We start from the raw sequence: 18896 nt of genomic DNA, 5'->3' as shown, positions 1-18896 counted from the left end.
CTCAACACCGGACGCCGCAGAGCTCATCTCACTGCTTAGGAGACAGATTCAACGATCCTCATGGGTCCCTTCCAACTTGGGATATTCTATGATTCTTAGATATTGCCCTCAGGCTACTCAATGGGAACCAATGGAGGACAAGCTGGCTCCAGATACACATGAAGAGACCACAAGACAATCTTAAACACCATCAGCTGACACATTTATGACTCGCCTAGGAAGGGCAAATAATGGAAAAAAATCCCTCACAAATGCTGTTTCATTTACCAGTAAGAAACTGTAGCATAAGAAATGGACCCTCTGAACACCTCTGCATAGAGAAGCAGCAGCACAGCCCTCAGGTTCATCTGTATTTGTTGTAGCACTGAGTGCCTTCCCAACCCAACACAATCCAACCCAAGCACCTTTCTGGCTTGCAACCTGTTCTGGAAACCATTAACTCAGGTACCCCATAGGAATGGAAGCAAGAAACAAGACCGAGAAGCAGAAGGCAGGAATCTGAGCATGTGGTTGTGTGCTGGACTGGCATGGCACATCCAGATTATATCCTCCAACATCATATTCCTCCCCCCCCCGCCCCCAGCACCCAACTTCTTTGTAAGTGGAAGAGCTGTAGCCCTTTCAGGGCCTCTTAACACCCTCAATCATTCTCCTGCACCCTCCTAGAAGGGTCTCCAGTAGCTCACCAACCAAAGGACAAGATGCACTGGGCAATTCCCAGAACACAGAACAGGTAAGGTCACAGAATGACTTAGGCTGGCCAGGACTTCTGCAGCACATCAGGTCCAAACCAGTTGGACCAGAGGAGTCTCAAGACTTCACGCACCCCAGAAGTTGAGTCCTCTCCAAACGTCCTGAGAGCACCTTCCATTGGTTTCCCCACTGATGAGCAACACAGATGGGGATAACGTGGCTTTGCAACCAACACGTTCAGCTCAAAGCAGCCCCAAAGCTTCACAGGTGAGTGGGGTTGGTCTGCGGGGGCGGGGGAGGGGGGGAGAACACACCGCTGTAACATGGAACCCTCTTAAATGGGCAGAAAACAACAAAATTTGGAGAAAACTTAAGAAATGGAACAGGCTACAAAAATCCAAACGCTGGAGCAAACTCAGTGATTTGTGCTATGCTAATCCAAAGACAGACTTGGTACGTACCAAACATTTGAGACGAATCCTGGCATCTGAGGGTCTCAGGAATCCAACCTATGTCGCGTTTTCCCCAGGGCCAGCAAGGCTAAGTGAAGTTGGAGCGAGCTGCCCCCCCTGCCAGCCCCTGCCACGCACTTCAGACAGACGTGGGGTATTTATTCCCTCTTCCCAGCTCAACACAGTCTCCACCGCCACCCCTGCTCTCATGGGACATTCACTGTACCAACCAGGCTCCTACCCAGGGCTGCAGCCACCACCACCCGCCTCCCTCATTTCGGAGCAATATCAATCTGATTTCAGGCGCAGGAAATGAAAAGGGCCATTGTCGAGGTGGCTGGAAACATCTGGCTGAGCACTGGCCCCACAATGGCCCTCTTGTTCCCTCGTGGCCCCACACTGATGGGGTGAGGCGATGCCTCGGGGGCTCACAAGTTGCCGTTTCCGCGCCCTCCGGCCTCGCTGCCTCCGTGCCTCTCCTCCGGGAGATTTCAAAGCTTTCATTTTGCTCGAGATGCGCGGCAAATGCTCAGTCGAGCGAGATCACAGCTAACATTGGAGCTGCAGATTTCAGCCTTCCTTCAGTGCCTCCCAGAGTGCCGCAAGGCTCTCAGGGAGCACAGCTGCCTCCGCCAAACATCCCTCTTTGCTTCTGATCTCCACTTCACCTTTTGCATCTAACAGCCGGAACACAAGGAATCAAACATCCCAGGTGCGCCTTCCGTCTCCTCCTCCTCACCCACTTCAGTTCAGACCAGGAATACTGGAGCCCAAACCCAGCTGTGTTGTGCTCAAAGCCCATCCCTCCACCACCAGCCCTGCAAGGCACCCACATCCTCTGGTGCTGCCCCATCCCTTCGGCCCAATGCTGCCATTCGTGGAAGTCAGAAGGAAAAGCCACTCGCATGCCAAGCACTGGGCAAAGGGGAGAACATTCGGGCCGAGCTGGCTGCAGGTGCATGCAGAGCTGCGCCAGCTGCTGACACGTCAGCTCCACGTGCTCTGCTTGCACCAGAGGAACAACCAAACCCATGGTTTGGGTTTCAGGTGTCTTCCAGAAAAGGTGGATGTGCACTATTATGGCTTATAACTCCTTCTCCCTGTGGTCCCGACAGCTTTATTCCATTGGGTTGTCTGACAATGATAATTCCCATCCCCTCTGATGTCGTCGGCGACCACAGAGGAAATCTGCAGCCTACAGCACTCACCCCCAGCACACAGGGTCACGGCACCACGACAGCTCGCGGGTGACAAATCCTTTCCTCAGACAAGTGTGCCCCCTTGGCTCCTGGCAGAACCGTGACGCCAGAGACAAGAGCCGAACTGTGCCAACACCGCACGCACGGAAGCACGCTCGTATTTTTAGCAAGCGCCCAGGGGACGTCAACGCTTCAGCTCAGCCGGCCCGAGGCGCAGCTCAGAGATGCGGTTTGGTGCGGGTGGGCTGGGGGAGCATTCCTGTGAGAGCCACGGATTCACAGCATTACTCACAAGGGACAGAGCCCCGAGTGATTCACGCGCTCAGCGTTGGAGCTTGAGCCTCCTTCCTTCCTTCCCATGCCTGGGACAATGTGTTCGCCGTCCTCTCATCACTCAGCTCCTCCTGCAACGCGCTCCGTACAGCTCGCCCTTCTGTCCAAGACATGTTGGACTATTTCTTTTTTTAATCATTATTATTCTGGAGACATAAATTCCTCCAAGCATGACTGAACCTCTGAAAAATGAGACGCTCCTACACTCACAAAGAATTAAAGCCGCGTTACAAGAGCAGTGTCATACTCTTGATGCCTCCAAAGCAACTGTTCTCAAGTTTGTTTTGTAGAGGCCGGGCTCCCACCGAAGCTCAGCGCTGAAGCATTGGGTGTTGGGTCTTCCCACTGAGCCATCCAGCCCTCGCAGCACCGCTCTGCTGCCCAGCAATGGTTAAGCCGAGTGATGTACATCATGGGGAGGAAAGGCAGCACCATAAAGGCGACATTCATCCCACAAAGGTTGGCAAGGGCAGCAAACCCACTCGTGTGGTTCGTGCTGGGAAAGCGTGGGAGAGCGGTGAAAATGTTCAAGCTTGCATTCATGGATTCCGTGTCCCAGAAAAGCCAAAGCGAAATCCTGAAGATGTATTCATGTAGAAATCAACAGAAGATGACGGCACCAGATTGCACCGGCCCTTTCCCTTGTCTCCCCCCCGGGAGGGAAGGGCTGCAAGCGAACTCTGAGTCAGGAGGAGACAGAAGTGCTTCACAAAGTGGCGTTGCAAAAGCCCGATTACAAAACCTCCCGAAAAAGGGAGGGGAGAAGGGATCAGTCTGGAAGGAGGGACGCTGCGGCTCCACCGACTGAGAGCACAGATTATGGTAAACCCTGCTTAATTAGGGCATTAGCCTGCTAATTCTGTTTAATAAAAATAGATATAGATTTGGCTCTGCACCGGACACAAAGAGGGCACTTCCCATTGGTGTAGGATCAAAAAGTTCCTTTCCCAATTGGGATGTTCCATGATTCTACGACTCAGTACCCTCAGAAGAGACTTTGCTCCATTCTAAGACCCATTTCCCATGGTCAATAAATGGGGGAAGGAAGAGGACTGCTCCCGTAAGCCACCACCCCCCTTCCTGCCCTGGTCCCTGCAGGATGGCTCTGAACCAGCTCCGTTGCTCCTCGCTCTACCAGACCCCTACAGCTCATGACACCGCAGCAAACAAACGCGACAGATGATTACAGATTGCTGAAGAGCAATTTTAATCCTCTCCAGGAACGTACTGGCTTTGCATTAGGAGAGCTGAACAACCTCCCTTCCATCCAGGGCCACCTTTACTGGTTCAAGAAAGGCTCAGACCACCGAGATCTCTTGCCCCAAACTTCCAACCAAATGGACACTTGCTTGTCCAAGCCAAGGAAACGTTACCTACCCACCTTCAACGTTAGCTAGAAAGCATGCTGCCCTCAGCACGTGCCAGGATAGCTACATATTGAGAGTCAGCTCACGTGCCAGGATGAGGACAGTTACTAGAAACAGTTTAATATCATCAAGATCTCAGGTGTCTACCAGGGTTTGCTCCACTTTGCTGGGCACACGTGGGTCGTGAGAGAGCTTGGTCGTGGGGACTTGCAAAGATTGCTCAAGAAACAGAGCTCAGAACCAGCGAAGACTGAAGTACACGCTCTCAATGGCATAAATTCTCATCTCATTTTCAGTGTTACACAAGAGGTCTTTCTGAACGGCGGATGAGTTCCTACGGTCCCTGCCTACAGGTGGAAAACCAACACTGCCTGACTTCACAGACTGGGTCACCTTTCCAAGAGTCATACACATGTGAATTAAGACATTATTACATGCAGTTTGAGATGTATTCAGTCTCCATGTAATAGTAGGAAAGCCCGTGAAACAACTTCACTTTTATATGAAAATTAATCCCCAAAGAAGCAGCCAACAAAATGCCATCCAGTCCACGAGTTTTGCTCTTCCACCTTAGAATCACAAAACCATTAAGGTTGGAAAAAACCTCCAAGATCAAGTCCAACCATCAACCCCACCCCACCATGTCCACTCACTGCAGCATTAGGGTTGGAAAAGACTTCCAAGACCCTGAGTCCAACCCCAACCCATCCCCACCATGCCCGCTAACCATGTCCCCAAGAGCCACATCTCCACGTGGCCTGAGCACCTCCAGGGACGGTGACTGGGCGGCCTGCGCCAAAGCCTGGCCACACTTTCAGAGAAGGAATTTTTCCAATCTGCAGCAGGCTAGAAGGAAGGAAGGGCAAGCAGTGTGCCAAATGACCACATTCACTGTAAGCACTCAGAAACTTGCACTGTGAAGACACCTCCCTCCAAGCCAAGGCAGCAGGCAGCTTCCTGAAGCTGGTGGCAACCCAAGGAGACAGGATGCTGGGGCCCTGCCAAGTCCAAACAAACAAGATTGCAGGGAGTTGCTTAGAAACCTCTGAAAAAGACACTGAAAATTCAGACTTTGGTGAAGAGCACCGCAGCAAAGCTGGCTTTGCAGGTCACCTTGGGGCCTGAGCGCTGCAAGGTTCTCAAAGGTTGAGCCAGCGTGGCTTTCTAGATGCCCAAAAATCCATCATCAGAATGGGATTTCAGTAGCAGATAGTGAGATAGGGGAGGAACGCACTGAAAAGAATGGAGTTACTGTAACACATGCAGCTCTGGCAGCTAATCAAGGAGACAGATGAAGGCAGCAATCTGTCTCCTTAAGATATGCATTTAATTTTTTATTTTTTATTGCTGCCTGACTGTGTTGGAAGATGCTCATGAAATGGCTGCGGCACGAGGGGGCTGCACTGGGAGCATCCCTCTGCAATCACCAGGGAGGGAATGAGGAATGTCATCGTTAGCAGCACTTAATTGCCAGTAGCCAGCACGCTCCTTTGCATCCATGATTAACTTTCTAACGTACCTGTGCACCAGGATCACAGAGCGGGCTTTGCTCCAAGCTCTGCTGCAGCTGTCATTGAGGGATGTCACCTCCCCATGCGTGGCCCCCAGCAACGCCCAAGGTCACCTCCTGCACTAGGTCAGAACGATGGGGCTTAGACAAAAAAAATGGAGATCAACTTTTTGTACACTCTGATAGCGACAGGACACGGGGAATGCTTTTAAGCTACAAGAGGGGAAATTGAGGTCAGGGGTTAGGAGGAAATTCTTCACCATGAGGGTGGTGAAGCACTAGAACAGGTTGCCCAAAGAAGCTGTGAGCATGCCAACCCTGGAGGTGCTCAAGGCCAGGCTGGATGGGGTTTGGGCACTTGGCCAATGGGAGCTGACCCTGCCCACGGGGTTGGAATTGGACAGGCTTCGGAGTCCCTTCCAACCCAACCATTCCATGGTTCTACAGTCTTTAAGGTCCTTCCAACCTAGCCCATTCCATGATTCCATAATCTTTAAGGTCCCTTCCAACACAACAGTTCCATGATTCTATCCTCTTTAAGGTCCTCCCAGCCCAAACATTCCATGGTTTCATGATCTTTAAGGTCCTCCGAGCCCAACCATTCCATGGCTTCATGATCTTTAAGGTCCTCCCAACCCAAACATTCCACAGTTTCGTGATCTTTAAGGTCCTCCCAACCCAAACATTCCATGGCTTCAGATCTTTAAGGTCCTCCCAACCCAACCCATTCCACGGTTCCATGATTCTATGATTCCTCTCCTCCCAGCTTGCAGTTGCACTGGAGACTCTCCAAAAAACGACATGGAGCTCATCAACAGGACAAAACAATGCTGTCCACCAACATACCAAACTGAGAATTCATCTCAAACGTGGTGCAAGAACCTGGTTTAAGTTCCTCCAATCTCCAGATCTCCAAGCAGCTCCACGCCAACCACTATTTGTTTCCTACCACATCAAACTCCCTCCTCCTACCCCATCCTGCTTATTCCAGTTCCCAGGCAGTCAGCTGCCGTGCCATTCCCATCTCATTGCACGGAGCCGTCCCTTCCCCATAATAAAACCTCAGATCCCACTATTATACGGGGAGCTGGGTTACACAATTCTGCTCCAACCTGCTCCTCAAAACACCTTTCCAAGGGCAAATCCTTCTAGGGAGGGATGCAAGCTGTGTTTTGCCCTGAGACAAATGCAGTGGATGGCCATGGATAGGAGCTGTCTGCAGCCATCTACTAAATACTCAGCAACGACCTCTGAATGCAGGGTCAACAAAACGAGACCGTGGACGCAACAGCAGAGAAAAACATGGAGAAGTTCTGGTTTTATGAGATTTGGAAGCCCTCAGGATGCACAACCACAGGGAGCCCCAAAAACAGCCCCAGTGAAGGCTCCGCACCATGCCGACGTTACATCCCTCCAGGATTCCATCAGGATTTCATCACATTTCACACAACCGAGGACCATTCTGCTGCAGCTCCAATGAAAATCTGAGGATGTCCTTGTGTTTTCACTCTGTTCTCCCAAACCCCACACCCAGGACCTTCATTTCAGCTCGCATCAGTCCAACAGCTTGCCCTAAAACTGGCAGAAATTAACGTTGTTTTTCCCAGGGATCGGCTGCCAGCAGAGATCTCTCACCTGAAAGACACAATGGGGCACCAGCAGTACGAAGAAGATGGAAATTTGCCCGTGTGTGCCCTGTATCAAAGGCTCCATGAGGTTCTGAAGCATGAAAACATCTTTTCGCTAAAGGATCCGGGAAAGAATAGAAGCAGAGAGAACAACGGGGGTGGGAGGAAGAAGGGAAAAAAAAAACAGCAAAATGTGTGCATGTAGCAGGAGCTCAGCGCTGGAAAAAAAATAACAAAAAAAAAAAACAGAGAAGAGGAGGAAAAGCAACTTGGGCACAAGGAAAGAAGCCATCCAAGAGCATCAGGAAGAGCTGCAGAAAAGCTGCCAGGAGGGATTTTCTTCTCTTCTTATTGGTTGGTTGGTTGTCTGCTCTTGCTTCTTTTTGTTGTTTGTTTGTTTCTGCCAGTGCCCCGAGCCTCTCCTCCTGGGGAAGGAGGCAGCTGAGCAGCTCTTAAGCAAGAGTTGAAAAGGAAGAAGCCAAAGGTGCTAAGATGCAAGAGAGCAGAAATGGAACAGAAGTGAGAAACAGAGGCACAAAGAGGCAATGGGAAGTCTTCTGCAAATCCCACCAGGATGCCCACAATGCTTCTCAGGCCTCCCGTGGCCACTGAATCTGCAGCAAATCTTGATTTTTAAGAGGGTTCAGCTTAAGTTGAGGGAAATGTTGCGTTTTCAACCCAGGAAGGGCAAGAAGATGAGAGAAGGAAGCACAGCAGAGCACGGCCTTTGGGGAGACGCAGCCCAGCAGCGGGAACAAGTTAAGAAAACTGCATCACTGGTGGGACCCCTAACGTCTGAGCCAAGTTTCTAGGGAAATAAACATACCCACGAGTGTAGAGGGGGGTTGTTTGTTAAGGGAGTGCTGACATTCAAGAGGAAGGTCCACAGCTCTGCAGGCAGCAAGCCAACATCAGTGGTGGACCTGGTGGGAGGTGATGGATAGGGAGAACTAAGTGCAAACCTTCCAAGGAAAGAGGATACCAAAGGAGAACGCTTGGGTAAGCAACCCGCTGGGCTCGTTGCACCATGGGAGGATGTGGACTTGACTTAAAGAACCTTCTGACAGCTGTCACAGAATCGTAGGACTGGAAGGGACCTTGAAGCCCACCCAGCCCCAACCCCACGGGCAGAGGTATCTCCCATTGACAGTACTCAGAGTCCCATCCAGCTGGGCCTGGAGCAACACTAGGGACGGGGCAAGCACAGCTCTGCACCAGGGCCTCACCACCCTCAGTGTGAAGTATGCCTTTCTTACATCTAACCCAAATTTCCCCTCTTTTAGCTTACAGCCCTCCCCCTTGTCTTATCACTGCTCCCCTCTCTGCCAAGCCTTTGGTCGTAGAATGAAGGCATCCCAACAGACACATCCAGGCCTACCCCACAGGAACACGATGGCCAGGATCCAGGATTAAGTCACACACAAGGTAACAGCTCAACACAAAAACGGCAAAGCTGGGGTTAACAGCAGACTGCGAGGACAGAAAGAAAGGAAGTTTTAACCTGCGAACACAGCTCAGGTCTGCTGTTCCAGCAAGGCAGCCTTACACCAGTTAATAACAGGTGCCCCGGAAGACACCGCGTAGCTGTCGCTATGATTAATCGCTATTCTTTCGGTGCCAGAGCAGGTAATGATTGCTGTGCTGGCAAGTGGGGAAGCCAAGCCAAGAGGAGGTATGGGGGGAGGAGGACTTGGAGCCAGCAGAGAGGAGGAGCTGACTCAAAGCCTTGGGATTTGCGGTTAGCTAGAGACGGCCAGGAGGGAGCTGCGGGGCAGCCAACAGTCATTGGCATACCTGCAGCACCAGTCCGGTCAGGAGCTGCATTTTGCAAGAGGAGTATTTAAATAGGTTGAGCCTGGAGGACTCTAAGCAGATTTTTAAGCAAGGCTACGACGCTATTTAAAGCTTATCAGAGCAGCGAAGTTGGACCCATGGATCGGAAACGGAAGCCAGCACCAGCAGCATGAAGTTGGTTCTTGGAAGAACGGGTTGATCCAGAGGATGGAGTGCCTCTGGTCTCATAACAATCCACTCCAGAATCACAGAGAATATTTCAGATATTACCTAAAAGACTTGAAATATTAAAGATTTTCAGCACTCTGGGCAGCGGCGAGCTCCTCCGCAGCAAAGCCAATGGCCAGGTTCCTGCTCTGCAGCCCATTTCCTCCACCGCCACTCCACGTTAGGAGTTCCTCCCTGAAGCCAACAGGTTGACACCACGGTGTAGTCATTCCTGCCCCAATTTCCCAGGCGTTCCCAAACACTGCTGCCCTGAAACAAAGGCTGGAAGAAGCAGAGGGCCGAGCTCAGCCGCTCTGGAGGAGAACAAAGCTGGGGAGAAGCAGTCACGCGGGCTAAAAAACCTGGGAAATTAGCATGACAAGAATGATTCACTTTCTACACTGTCATTCTGGTATGAAAGTATAGAAAATTGTTACCTGCTACAGCAATTTTGGTAGAACGCGGCCAACGAGGGCTGGCAATCCGTTTTTTGCTACGTAGGACTGGCAAGTGATCCACGTCTCCACTCCCACGTTGTGTGCAGGGGGAAAGAACAAGCCGCCACAAAACCCTGCTGCCTTCCCATTCAGACCTTCCCCGCTCTTTGTACGAGTACTCGGCAATTCCCAGCAGCATCCCTTGCCCGTAACAAGCAGCAGAACAAAGAGCCGGGAAGGTCTGATTATAGAGAGATGCTTGACGTGAGCAAATCAGACTTCTGTCCCCGTGGGAGAGAGAGATTTTCTCTTCTACCCATGTCCTCCCCGCAACGCCAGGGAAAATGGGGCAGAGAAAATGAGGGGATTTTCAATTATAAAGCCTTGAACCCAAGCAAGGCAGCACGGTAAGGCACGGACTGCAGACTACAATGTGCTCACTAATCGGAGCCCCCAAGCAACAGCACTGTGCAGGAAAGTTACCCACATCAGCACCGAGACACCGCTCAGAGGCATCTGAGGGAAATCTCGTTGCTTTGCAGGGTACGGGACTGGGTCGGGACGCTTTCTGGAGCTGGAGGGATTTAATGAGACACTGCCTTCAGAACTTGCTTGGCCTGTCCCGACGCTCGCAACTCAATACCCAAGTGCTCTCTGCACGCAGTGCAGCAGAAAGAGGAACTGTCCACCAGCAGAAGCACAGGATTTGCGCAGCCTGAACCCTGGGTACATCCCAGAGAAAGACAAGTTGATAGTTTAGAGTACAGAAAAGTTCATAGGAAAGCACACAGAGAAACCAGCAGTCCGCTCGTGCTGGCTCTGCCAAGGTTTCGGCTCAGAGATCCTGGCGAGGCCGTGGATCTGACGCGGAGGCAATCAAAGAGCGAGCTGCTGAGAAACACAATACAATGAGAAATTGGCGCTGCCAGCCAGCCATCAAAGGAAAAGGGAACAGCTCTGTAGATCTGAAGGGCCCCTCTGGCAAAGACCCAGCAGAACCCCTTTGAAGCCGTGATACAGTCGCAATGCCCCAGCGCTGCGCTGTCTGCATTCCAGCCTTGTTCCACCTGCAGAGGAGATCCTCCACCCCTTCACCCACTTATTTTAAGACACCTGGATGAGCAGATCGCTGCAAATAGGGCTACGAGTTAAACCGCGTGCTCAGTTTGCAGCAAATCTTGTTATCTGCCCTCCGTCAGCAGCAGCCACAGCCCGATCGGACGCCGAGCACAACTTGCCCTCGGTGCCAGCAGGAGGTGAACATCTGCAGGAGGGAGAGAGCTTGGCTGTGCCCAAAGAACCTAAATCTGGTGAGGAGCCAGGAACAGAAGCAGCAACACCTGAAGGGAGAGCTGGGCTTTAACGCTGTCCAAAATCGATGCGAATCGACGAGGAGTCACTCCCGGTGGCTTCAGGGAATGCTGCACGTTGGGTGGTGAGACTTTCCTTTTGGGAAAGGAAACCCACAAAGTGTGCCTGTTGACACAATTGAGTTGGAAGAGACCCAACAAGGGCCATGGAGTCCGGCTTCTGGCTCCACACCGGACCACTCAAAACCCAAACCCTCGGGGCCATGCCCATGGCCCTGGGGAGCTTGTTCCAGGCCCACCGCCCACTGCTGAACTCCACACGTGTGCCCAGAAAGAGGAAAACAGCATTTTGTCTGTAATCCCATTGCGGTTGGAGAAGACCTCCAAGATCCCCAAGTCCAACACCAGCCCATCCCACCATGCCCACCAACCACCAGTGCCACAGTTCTTGAACACCTCCATGGATGGGGACTCCACCACCGCCCTTGGGCAGCCCGTGCCAATGCCTCACCCCTCTTTTGGACATTTTTTTCCTAATATCCAACCTGACCCTCCCCTGGCACAACTTGAGGCTGTTACCTTTCATCCTAGCACAAATCCTCAGCACCATCACAAGTGAGATGCCATAAGCCCAAATACTTGTGCCAAAGAGCATGGAAAGCACAGAATCAAAGAATGTCTTGGGTTGGAAGGGACCTTGAAGATCATCCAGTTCCATCCCCATTGCCACAAGCTGGTTGCCAATCATTGTTCAAGTATGATTCAGTGACTCTAGGAAATGGGAGAAGCAGCTCAGGCTGAGCTTGTTGGATGGCACAGCGCATTGAAAAGCCCAAAGGCAAATCCCCAGCAGCCCAGCCGCAGCTTGACAGATGGACTTGACAATCTTCGGGGTCTTTGCCAACCTTAATGGTTCCACCCTCAACCTTGAGAAATGGCTGTTGCAGCTGGCTGAGGCGACAAACAGCAAACAAGGAGCACAAACCACCACAAACATTGAACACAAGTCAAGCATGCCATCAAGACAGCCCTAAGCAATACCTCCACTGCAGGCGGTATCAGCAATGGCTGTGCCCAGCACGCCCGCTTGGCTCCATCTACCTCCCCAGACATGAGCTGCTGGCAGCTGGAAGGAGACCGCAGTCACTCCAAAAGGCAATGACCAAAACGTGCTCAATCCCCTATAAACAAGGCTGGGCTCTCGAGTGGGGCACAGGTAGGGCACCGCTCAGCTGCCCCCCAAAGCAGAGGCCCGGATGAAATCCCGGCGCTTCCCCATTTCTCCCTTTGCAATCAAAACAGGAAAAATTAAGCCTTCCAGTGACTTGAAGTAGAACTAAAACTCACACACCATTAACAGCCAAAGCGCAACTCTGCCGTGGCCGGGTCGTTATTCCAAGTGCACCCTGCGTGTCCTCAGAAATCTATCCATGGAGCATTTCCTTTCGCCCCTCCCTGTGCGATGGGCACAGAGCACGACAGCTTTTAATGACAAATCAATAGCGAGCTCTAAACCCCAAACTTTATTACTGCCACATTAGGAATTTTTTCCTGGGCTGTGGCTTATGGAATATTCGATATTCTCAATTATTCTTCTTTCTCCCTCCTCCGACGTGAGAGTTCAGGAGTTGGGTGCTGAAATCTGCTCCAAACAGAGCAGTTGGAAGCTTATCCTTCTTTTTAAATGGAGAAAAGATTTGCGAACAGTCATCTCAGAGCGGGGGCACCAACTGAAGCACACAAAACCGGGAGGCCCAGTTGGAAGAATCTACTCTGAACATCTACCTGACTCTAGGAGATGCAGCTACCTGGACACCCCGAGCACGTCTTCGCACCCATTGGAAATCTATTAAATTTCTAAGCTCTGGGCTCTGGAAAGCACGCAAAGACATCTAAAGCACCAATTATCTTTGTATGTTTAAGTAGAGGCTCCTCAGAGCCCTCCCCACCCCTTCTCTCACGTGAGCAGCCCTCCATCGTACCACCCAGCTGCAGAATGAAAGGAGGGCTGGGAAAAGGTGAACAAGAGCTTCCATGTCAGCATTGCTGCTCCTGCGCACTGCCACGCTTGGATTTTTAACTCAAGTTCTTCCTACTTTTTCATCTCCTCTATCAATGGATCATTGCATTAAGACCTCATTATCCTCCCCAGCCAAAAATCCTCCGAGCGTCTCCGCAGCTCACTCTGACAGGCACCGTATCCCTTTCAGGAGAACAGAGTAAGGAAGAAAGTGGTGTAGAGAAACACTGGGAGCTTTGTTTTACCCGCTCATATCGATCAGAATCTGCAGCAAGGCACCAAACAGAGCCCAACACCAGCTCTCAGCAATGAGCTCTGCTTTGTCCATTCAGGTTTGATTCATCTCGCTTTGGCAACGGTCCGATGGCTCTTCTAAAGCAACAGAGATACTCAACCTTCAAAAAAAAAATCCCCTTTGCAATCACAGCCCTTTATTTCACCCCATCCTCGTTCATCCTCGCAAACGCTTCAGTCAAGGCTGAAAAAGGGGAACAAATGGGACAGAGCTGTGTGTCGCTCCACGCCACCCTGCAGCACATCCCCAGGGCAGGAACTCCTGAACTCACCCACTTCTGCACTGCCAAACCCAGTGCCTTGGAGGCATTCCAGACTGCATGGCTTTCCAGAACAAGAATGGCTAAAAAACAAAAAACAAAACAAAAAAACCCAACACGCAAGGATGAGAATAATCACATTCTCCCTACGCCAGGTTTTGCATTCTCCATTTCCACCGCTGCACCCAAATGAGCTTCACTAAAGGCAATGCATGGAAGGCAAACGCCGACCACATACATTGCCACCCCTCTGAACTCTGCTGTGCTCCCCAAGCCTGCACTCCCTTCACTCCTCATCACTATCAACACCCCTCCACGGCCCTCTCCCGACGCACCGACCTGACGCGTAGCCTGGAGCATCCTCTCCCTCCTTCACATCCATTTTTCTTCTTGCTACTTTACGTCCCGCTCTATTAACACTGCAGCCATCCTGTCTTCCCCTTCATTTCTACATGGTGTGCCTTCTTGACACTCTGCCTCCTCCCTACAACTCAGTGCCCACGTATTTGTGGTAGGGTTTCAGCCATTTATTGCTCACCCCTTACCCTAGGGAACCCCCTCATGTTGTGCCAGCTTGGATATTAGGGAAAATTTCTCCCAAAGTCAGTCAGACAGGCACTGAAACAGGTCACCCAAGGAGGTGGTGGAGTCACAGTCTCTGAAGGTGGTCAACGGTTGTGGAGATGTACTCAGGGACATGGATTCAGGACACAGTGGGAATGGGTTGGACTTGATGGTCTTGAGGTCTAATCCAACCTTAGTGATCTTATGGTTATGTTTAGGGATGTGGTGGCGATGGGCTGGGGTTGGACTTGGAGGATCTTGGAGATCTCCTCCAACCTTAATAATTCTGTGGTTCTATTTAGGGACATGGTGGTGATGGGCTGGGGTTGGACTTGGGGATGTCGGAGGTCTCCTCCAACCTTACTGATTCTGCTCACTGACCCCTGTTCCTTCTGTAGCCCTCTTGGGCATCTGTGCCTTTCTATTCCCAATCTAAATGCCTCCCAGGGACACATTAGAAGGAAAAGATGATGACGTGACCCCAAAGCAGATGGGTCACTGACTGAGGACATAGCTCAAGTCAAAACAGCCTTGAGGTTTCGTGTAGCCATAAGCAAAGTCAGAAGGCGGCACCAAAAAATGAGCTCAAAAAAAAAAAAAAAAAAAAAAAAAGGCCTTAAGAGTTCTGTAACCCGGGCCCAGAGCACTGTTTGTAATTGACTGCCATCGATCTGTAGTTAATTGGGTCTTGCCTTGCAGCACCCAACTACACACCTTCATGGCAAGAAGGTTCCCACTGTGATGTGTGGGGTACGTAACAGTATGGAACACCATGAATTCGCTTTTGAATGCTATGGAGTGCGTTATCTTACCCATAACTGCATTACAGCTGAGTTATTTTGTCCGTAACTGCATTACAGCTGCTAACTGGTGTCCCATCACAGACCCACAGCCTCCTGGATCCATCCCTTGCTCTCATAAGGACAGCCTTCAGGAGGCAGCCACACTCTGATAGCTCCAGGCCAAAGATCCTCTGAGAGCCCGTGCTCGCAGAAGACCATAGCAATTAGATTCCAGCAAACTGTAGGATTAAGATAGATCACTTAGGGAATGAAAAAAATAAAGGATGCTTAGAGATATTTAAGATACTGAAACCATTAGGAGATATCCACTTCAAAGGCATTTAAGTTCATGTGCTCCCAACACAGCCAAGAAGCACAGTGGGCTGGGAACCCTTTGCTCCACCTTGGGACAAAGGATCCTAATACAGCTCCTTGACCTCCTCAGCTCACACCTGAGCATCAGATCTCAGGATGAGGTCTTCTGCAGTTCTGTTTTTTAGGGTCTTAACAACACTACCACAATATTACAGTGGTTTAGTGGGCATGGCAGGGATGGGTCAACCATTGGACTCGATGATATTGGAGGTCTTCTCCAACCTTAGTAATTCTGTGACCCTACAAGCAGGTGTGGTGGGTATGGGTCAACAGTTGGACTTGATGATTGTGGAGGTCTTCTCCAATCCCACAGATTCTACGAATTCACTGCAACCAGAGCCAGCTGTATACCACAGCCATGCAAACGCACCGGGGAGCACAAGGACCTACCAGCTATCTTAACCAGCTATGGACACCTCTCTCAGTAATTTCAACCCACAGATTGCCAGACAGCTTCTCACCTTACATGCCTCGGGCTAAATGCTATTTGATCCCTATTTGTAAAACAATCAGTGCAGACTGATCTGGAACAAATACTCTCCAAATACCGCCCCCAACATTCTACATTTCAGGGCGAAATCCTTGAGCTGAAGGCACCCAAGGAGCCTCTCATCACGTCAGGAGAAGTCTTGGGCCCAGACAGAGACCTGCAGGTCAGCACTTCAAGTTGTCAATACGCTGAAAGAATCACAGGAAAAAAAAAAAAAATACTCCGGAGCTACGACAGCATTTTGTTAAAAAAAGCTTCTGCTGCTAGGCAGGATCCCAGCAGCCATGTAGCATTGAGATGAATGAGTGGAGCTGAGATGAAAGCAGTGATGTGACAGCCGCGTTCCTGCCAGGGGGATGTGGAGCCAAAGGTCCACGCTCAGCCACCACAGTGGGGGCTGGAGGCTCCTCCTGGTCCATCCAGACCAACCCCTGCTCAAGGAGGGGCCCCCAGGACACCTGCAGTGTAGACTTGCTTGAGATAGAGGAAATCCCACAAAAATTGCACCCCAAAAAAGGCTGCTTGCTCCCTTAGTTTAAAGTCTTGCAGATATTTGCACTCCACAGAGGGGAAAATTTACACGGCGTTATCTGCAAGCATGTTTTCAGCTGCATCATCCCCATGCTCTAAGTGCAGATGGAGAGACAGATGCCAAGAGCATCCAGAAAGTCTATCTACAGATTTTTATATTCTTCCCATTGCTAAACAGGCATCTCAGGATTCAAATGGTTACAGCCACATGAAATTCATCTAACCCACAGCTCACAAATCTGGATCAGATCTGAAGCATCAGACAACAGAGGGCTGTGCTGCCCGACCTGTTCCTCCTGCACGCCGAGCCTGCTTTCCAACAACGAGGCTGGAATAAGGCTGCGGGTTGGAGCATCCCCTCCACAGCTGACAAGCTGGGGGCGTGGGGATGAGCCTCTTGTTGAAATTAAGATGAATGGAGAGTTGCTTTTGGTGGGAGCTGCAGAATAACAGAATCGTTAAGGTTGGAGGAGACCTCCAAGATCCCCAAGTCCCACCCCAACCCATCCCACCACATCTCTAAATAGAACCATAGAGTTATTAATGTAGGAGAAGACCTCAAGTCCACTGAGTCCAACCCCACCCCACCGCACCATGCCCACCAACCACATCCCTCAGTGCCACATCTCCACGGTTCTTGAACTCCTCCAGGGACAGTGACTCCACCACCTCCCTGGGCAGCCTGTTCCGGTCCCTGACCACTCTTTCAGAGAAGAAATGTTTCCTAACATCCAACCCGAACCTCCCTTGGCACAGCTTGAGGCCATCGCTCTCACATCCTGTATCACTGATTACCTTGCCTCCACTTGGAAGACAACCCACAGGGGTGACATGGAGCAGAAGTGATGCAGAGGTGTAGGGATTTGCCAAGAACTCATTCGCTCTTAGGACAAAAGCTCCAGCCAGAAAGCTGTTGGATCCCTGGAATGCTCCGATTTTGCTGAGGACAGGCATTGTGCTGTCTCAGTCCGGTGGTTTAATCACCACACTCCATGCACGCTCTTGCAGGACCTGTTCCTGCTCCTGCTTCCCCTTCCAGCTGCAGGAGGAAGGCGCGTTGCTTTGGCAAGCTCTGCTTTGACAGAAAAAATAATGACTGCAGAGGCCCTTCTTTGAAGTCCCAGGCACGTTTCTTACCTCGAACAAAAAAACCTAGAGAGCTCCCTGCTAAAAAGAAAACAAATCTGGTGGCAGAAAATGCACCAAGCTGTCCTGTGAATGGGATTTATTTTGTATCGGGGTATTTTGGAACACACGCGCTCCACCTTCCCCACAGCTGACCCACCACACCGCCCCATGCAGAGGACTCAAGGTGACATGAGGGAGATGGGAGAGATGCACAGCGAGGAGGGGAAAAGAAAGGGCTTCGGAACGGGAGCTGCATTGATGTGTTCATTTGCAATTTCTCCTTACAGCTTTACAGCAGCGCTGCTGGGAGCTCTGACAGCTCCAACAGCATCTCTCAAAAATGGCACAGAAGGTGAAAGCGCGGACGGGAGTGCTGCGCAGTGCTGGGGAGCAATGGGAATTATTTTGACTGAAATGCAGAGGAAGTTCTTTGTTTCCTTTCTGCTTTTGGAACCCTACTGCCAATTTTACCAAGCCACACTCCCGTAGGAGCACCTGATCCGAGCTGCACGGGTCCTCAAAACGCCCACCCAGGAGACCACACCTTGGTGTCAGACCCCAAAACCCAGTCAGGGACCCAAAATGGGAGCTTCCCACCACACAACGAGGCCAAACTGGGAGCCTCCCACCAACTGGGAGCATCCCTGCCACACAGAGCCCCATACTGGGAGCTTGACCACTGCACAACAAACTCAAACTGGGAGTGTCCTCGCCAAGGAACCCCAAATGGGAGCTCCCAACCATGCAATGAATCCCAGCTGGGAGCCTCCCACCAAATGAGATCTTGACTGACGCACAACAAACCCCAACTGGGAGCCCCCCCACCATGCTACCGACTGCAAGCTGGGAGCCTCCCCACCAAGGAATCCAAAATGGGAGTCTCCCACCACACAACGAGCCCTGCCTGGGAGCCTCCCACCGAACCAGAGCTCGACTGACACACAGCAACCCCAAACCGGGAGATTCCCACCCAAGAGGAGCATCCCCGCCATGCATTGAGCCCCGGCTGGAAGCATCCCATGCAACAAACCCAAACCGGAGCTCTGCAACGTGGAGCCTGCACCCCACAGCCCCATGCTCCATCGATCCCAGGACTCTAATTTCAATTCTGGAGGCAGCCCAGGATACCGAGACATGGCTGTCCCCATCCCCCAGAGCGAGCTCCATGCAGGGTCAGACAGTTTTAGGGAAGGGTTCTGGGGAAAATGTGAGGTCAAGGAAGCACCGCCTGGAGAGTGAGCACCGAGATGTGCTCAGCCAGACCTTGGTCTCGAAAAGGAAAATCGGAAGAAAAAAAAAAAAACCTCAGAATTTCTAAAATAAAGCTCGCAATCCCCGGAGCAGCGCAGGCTGCCATGGGAAGCGAGGGCTGAAACGTGATCCCGACTCACAATGCTGAGCAGCAAGTAGCAGACAGAGGTCACGCTGCAGCAGAGGTCGTGCTCAGCCGAGCAGATGCAAAGCAGGGAATGGGCGCTGAGCACGCAGCCTCCTCTGTGCTGACTTTGCCCAAATCCTGCTG

The 18896-nt window shown here is 51.3% G+C and overlaps 2 protein-coding genes across 6 annotated transcripts in view; both read right to left on the bottom strand.

Moving 5' to 3' along the window:
- The window catches only part of ARHGAP39 (Rho GTPase activating protein 39), an 80867-nt gene that overhangs the window by 53149 nt on the left and 8822 nt on the right, over nucleotides 1-18896 (bottom strand). The window contains exons 1-3 of one of the 5 annotated variants that reach the window (XM_021387502.1): nucleotides 9621-11353; nucleotides 9247-9465; nucleotides 6948-8105 (exon numbers count right to left, since the gene is read on the bottom strand). The exons of the other annotated variants lie outside the window; for them this stretch is intronic. Coding sequence (XP_021243177.1) covers nucleotides 6948-7015 — 68 coding nt within the window. The 5' untranslated portion in view covers nucleotides 7016-8105; nucleotides 9247-9465; nucleotides 9621-11353. Of the gene's footprint in view, nucleotides 1-6947; nucleotides 8106-9246; nucleotides 9466-9620; nucleotides 11354-18896 lie in introns of those variants that run through there. 5 annotated transcript variants of the gene reach the window in all.
- LOC110393962 lies at nucleotides 11387-18879 on the bottom strand. The gene is made up of 2 exons (XM_021387506.1): nucleotides 17042-18879; nucleotides 11387-13587 (listed from the first exon to the last, which is right to left on the bottom strand). Exon 1 carries the CDS (start codon nucleotides 18539-18541, stop codon nucleotides 17639-17641), a length of 903 nt encoding a protein of 300 aa, XP_021243181.1. The 5' UTR covers nucleotides 18542-18879; the 3' UTR covers nucleotides 11387-13587; nucleotides 17042-17638.

This window comes from Numida meleagris, chromosome 2 (genome assembly GCF_002078875.1).
Source record: "Numida meleagris isolate 19003 breed g44 Domestic line chromosome 2, NumMel1.0, whole genome shotgun sequence".
Taxonomy (NCBI): Eukaryota; Metazoa; Chordata; class Aves; order Galliformes; family Numididae; genus Numida; species Numida meleagris.
This window is presented reverse-complemented; position numbering and strand designations above follow the sequence as displayed.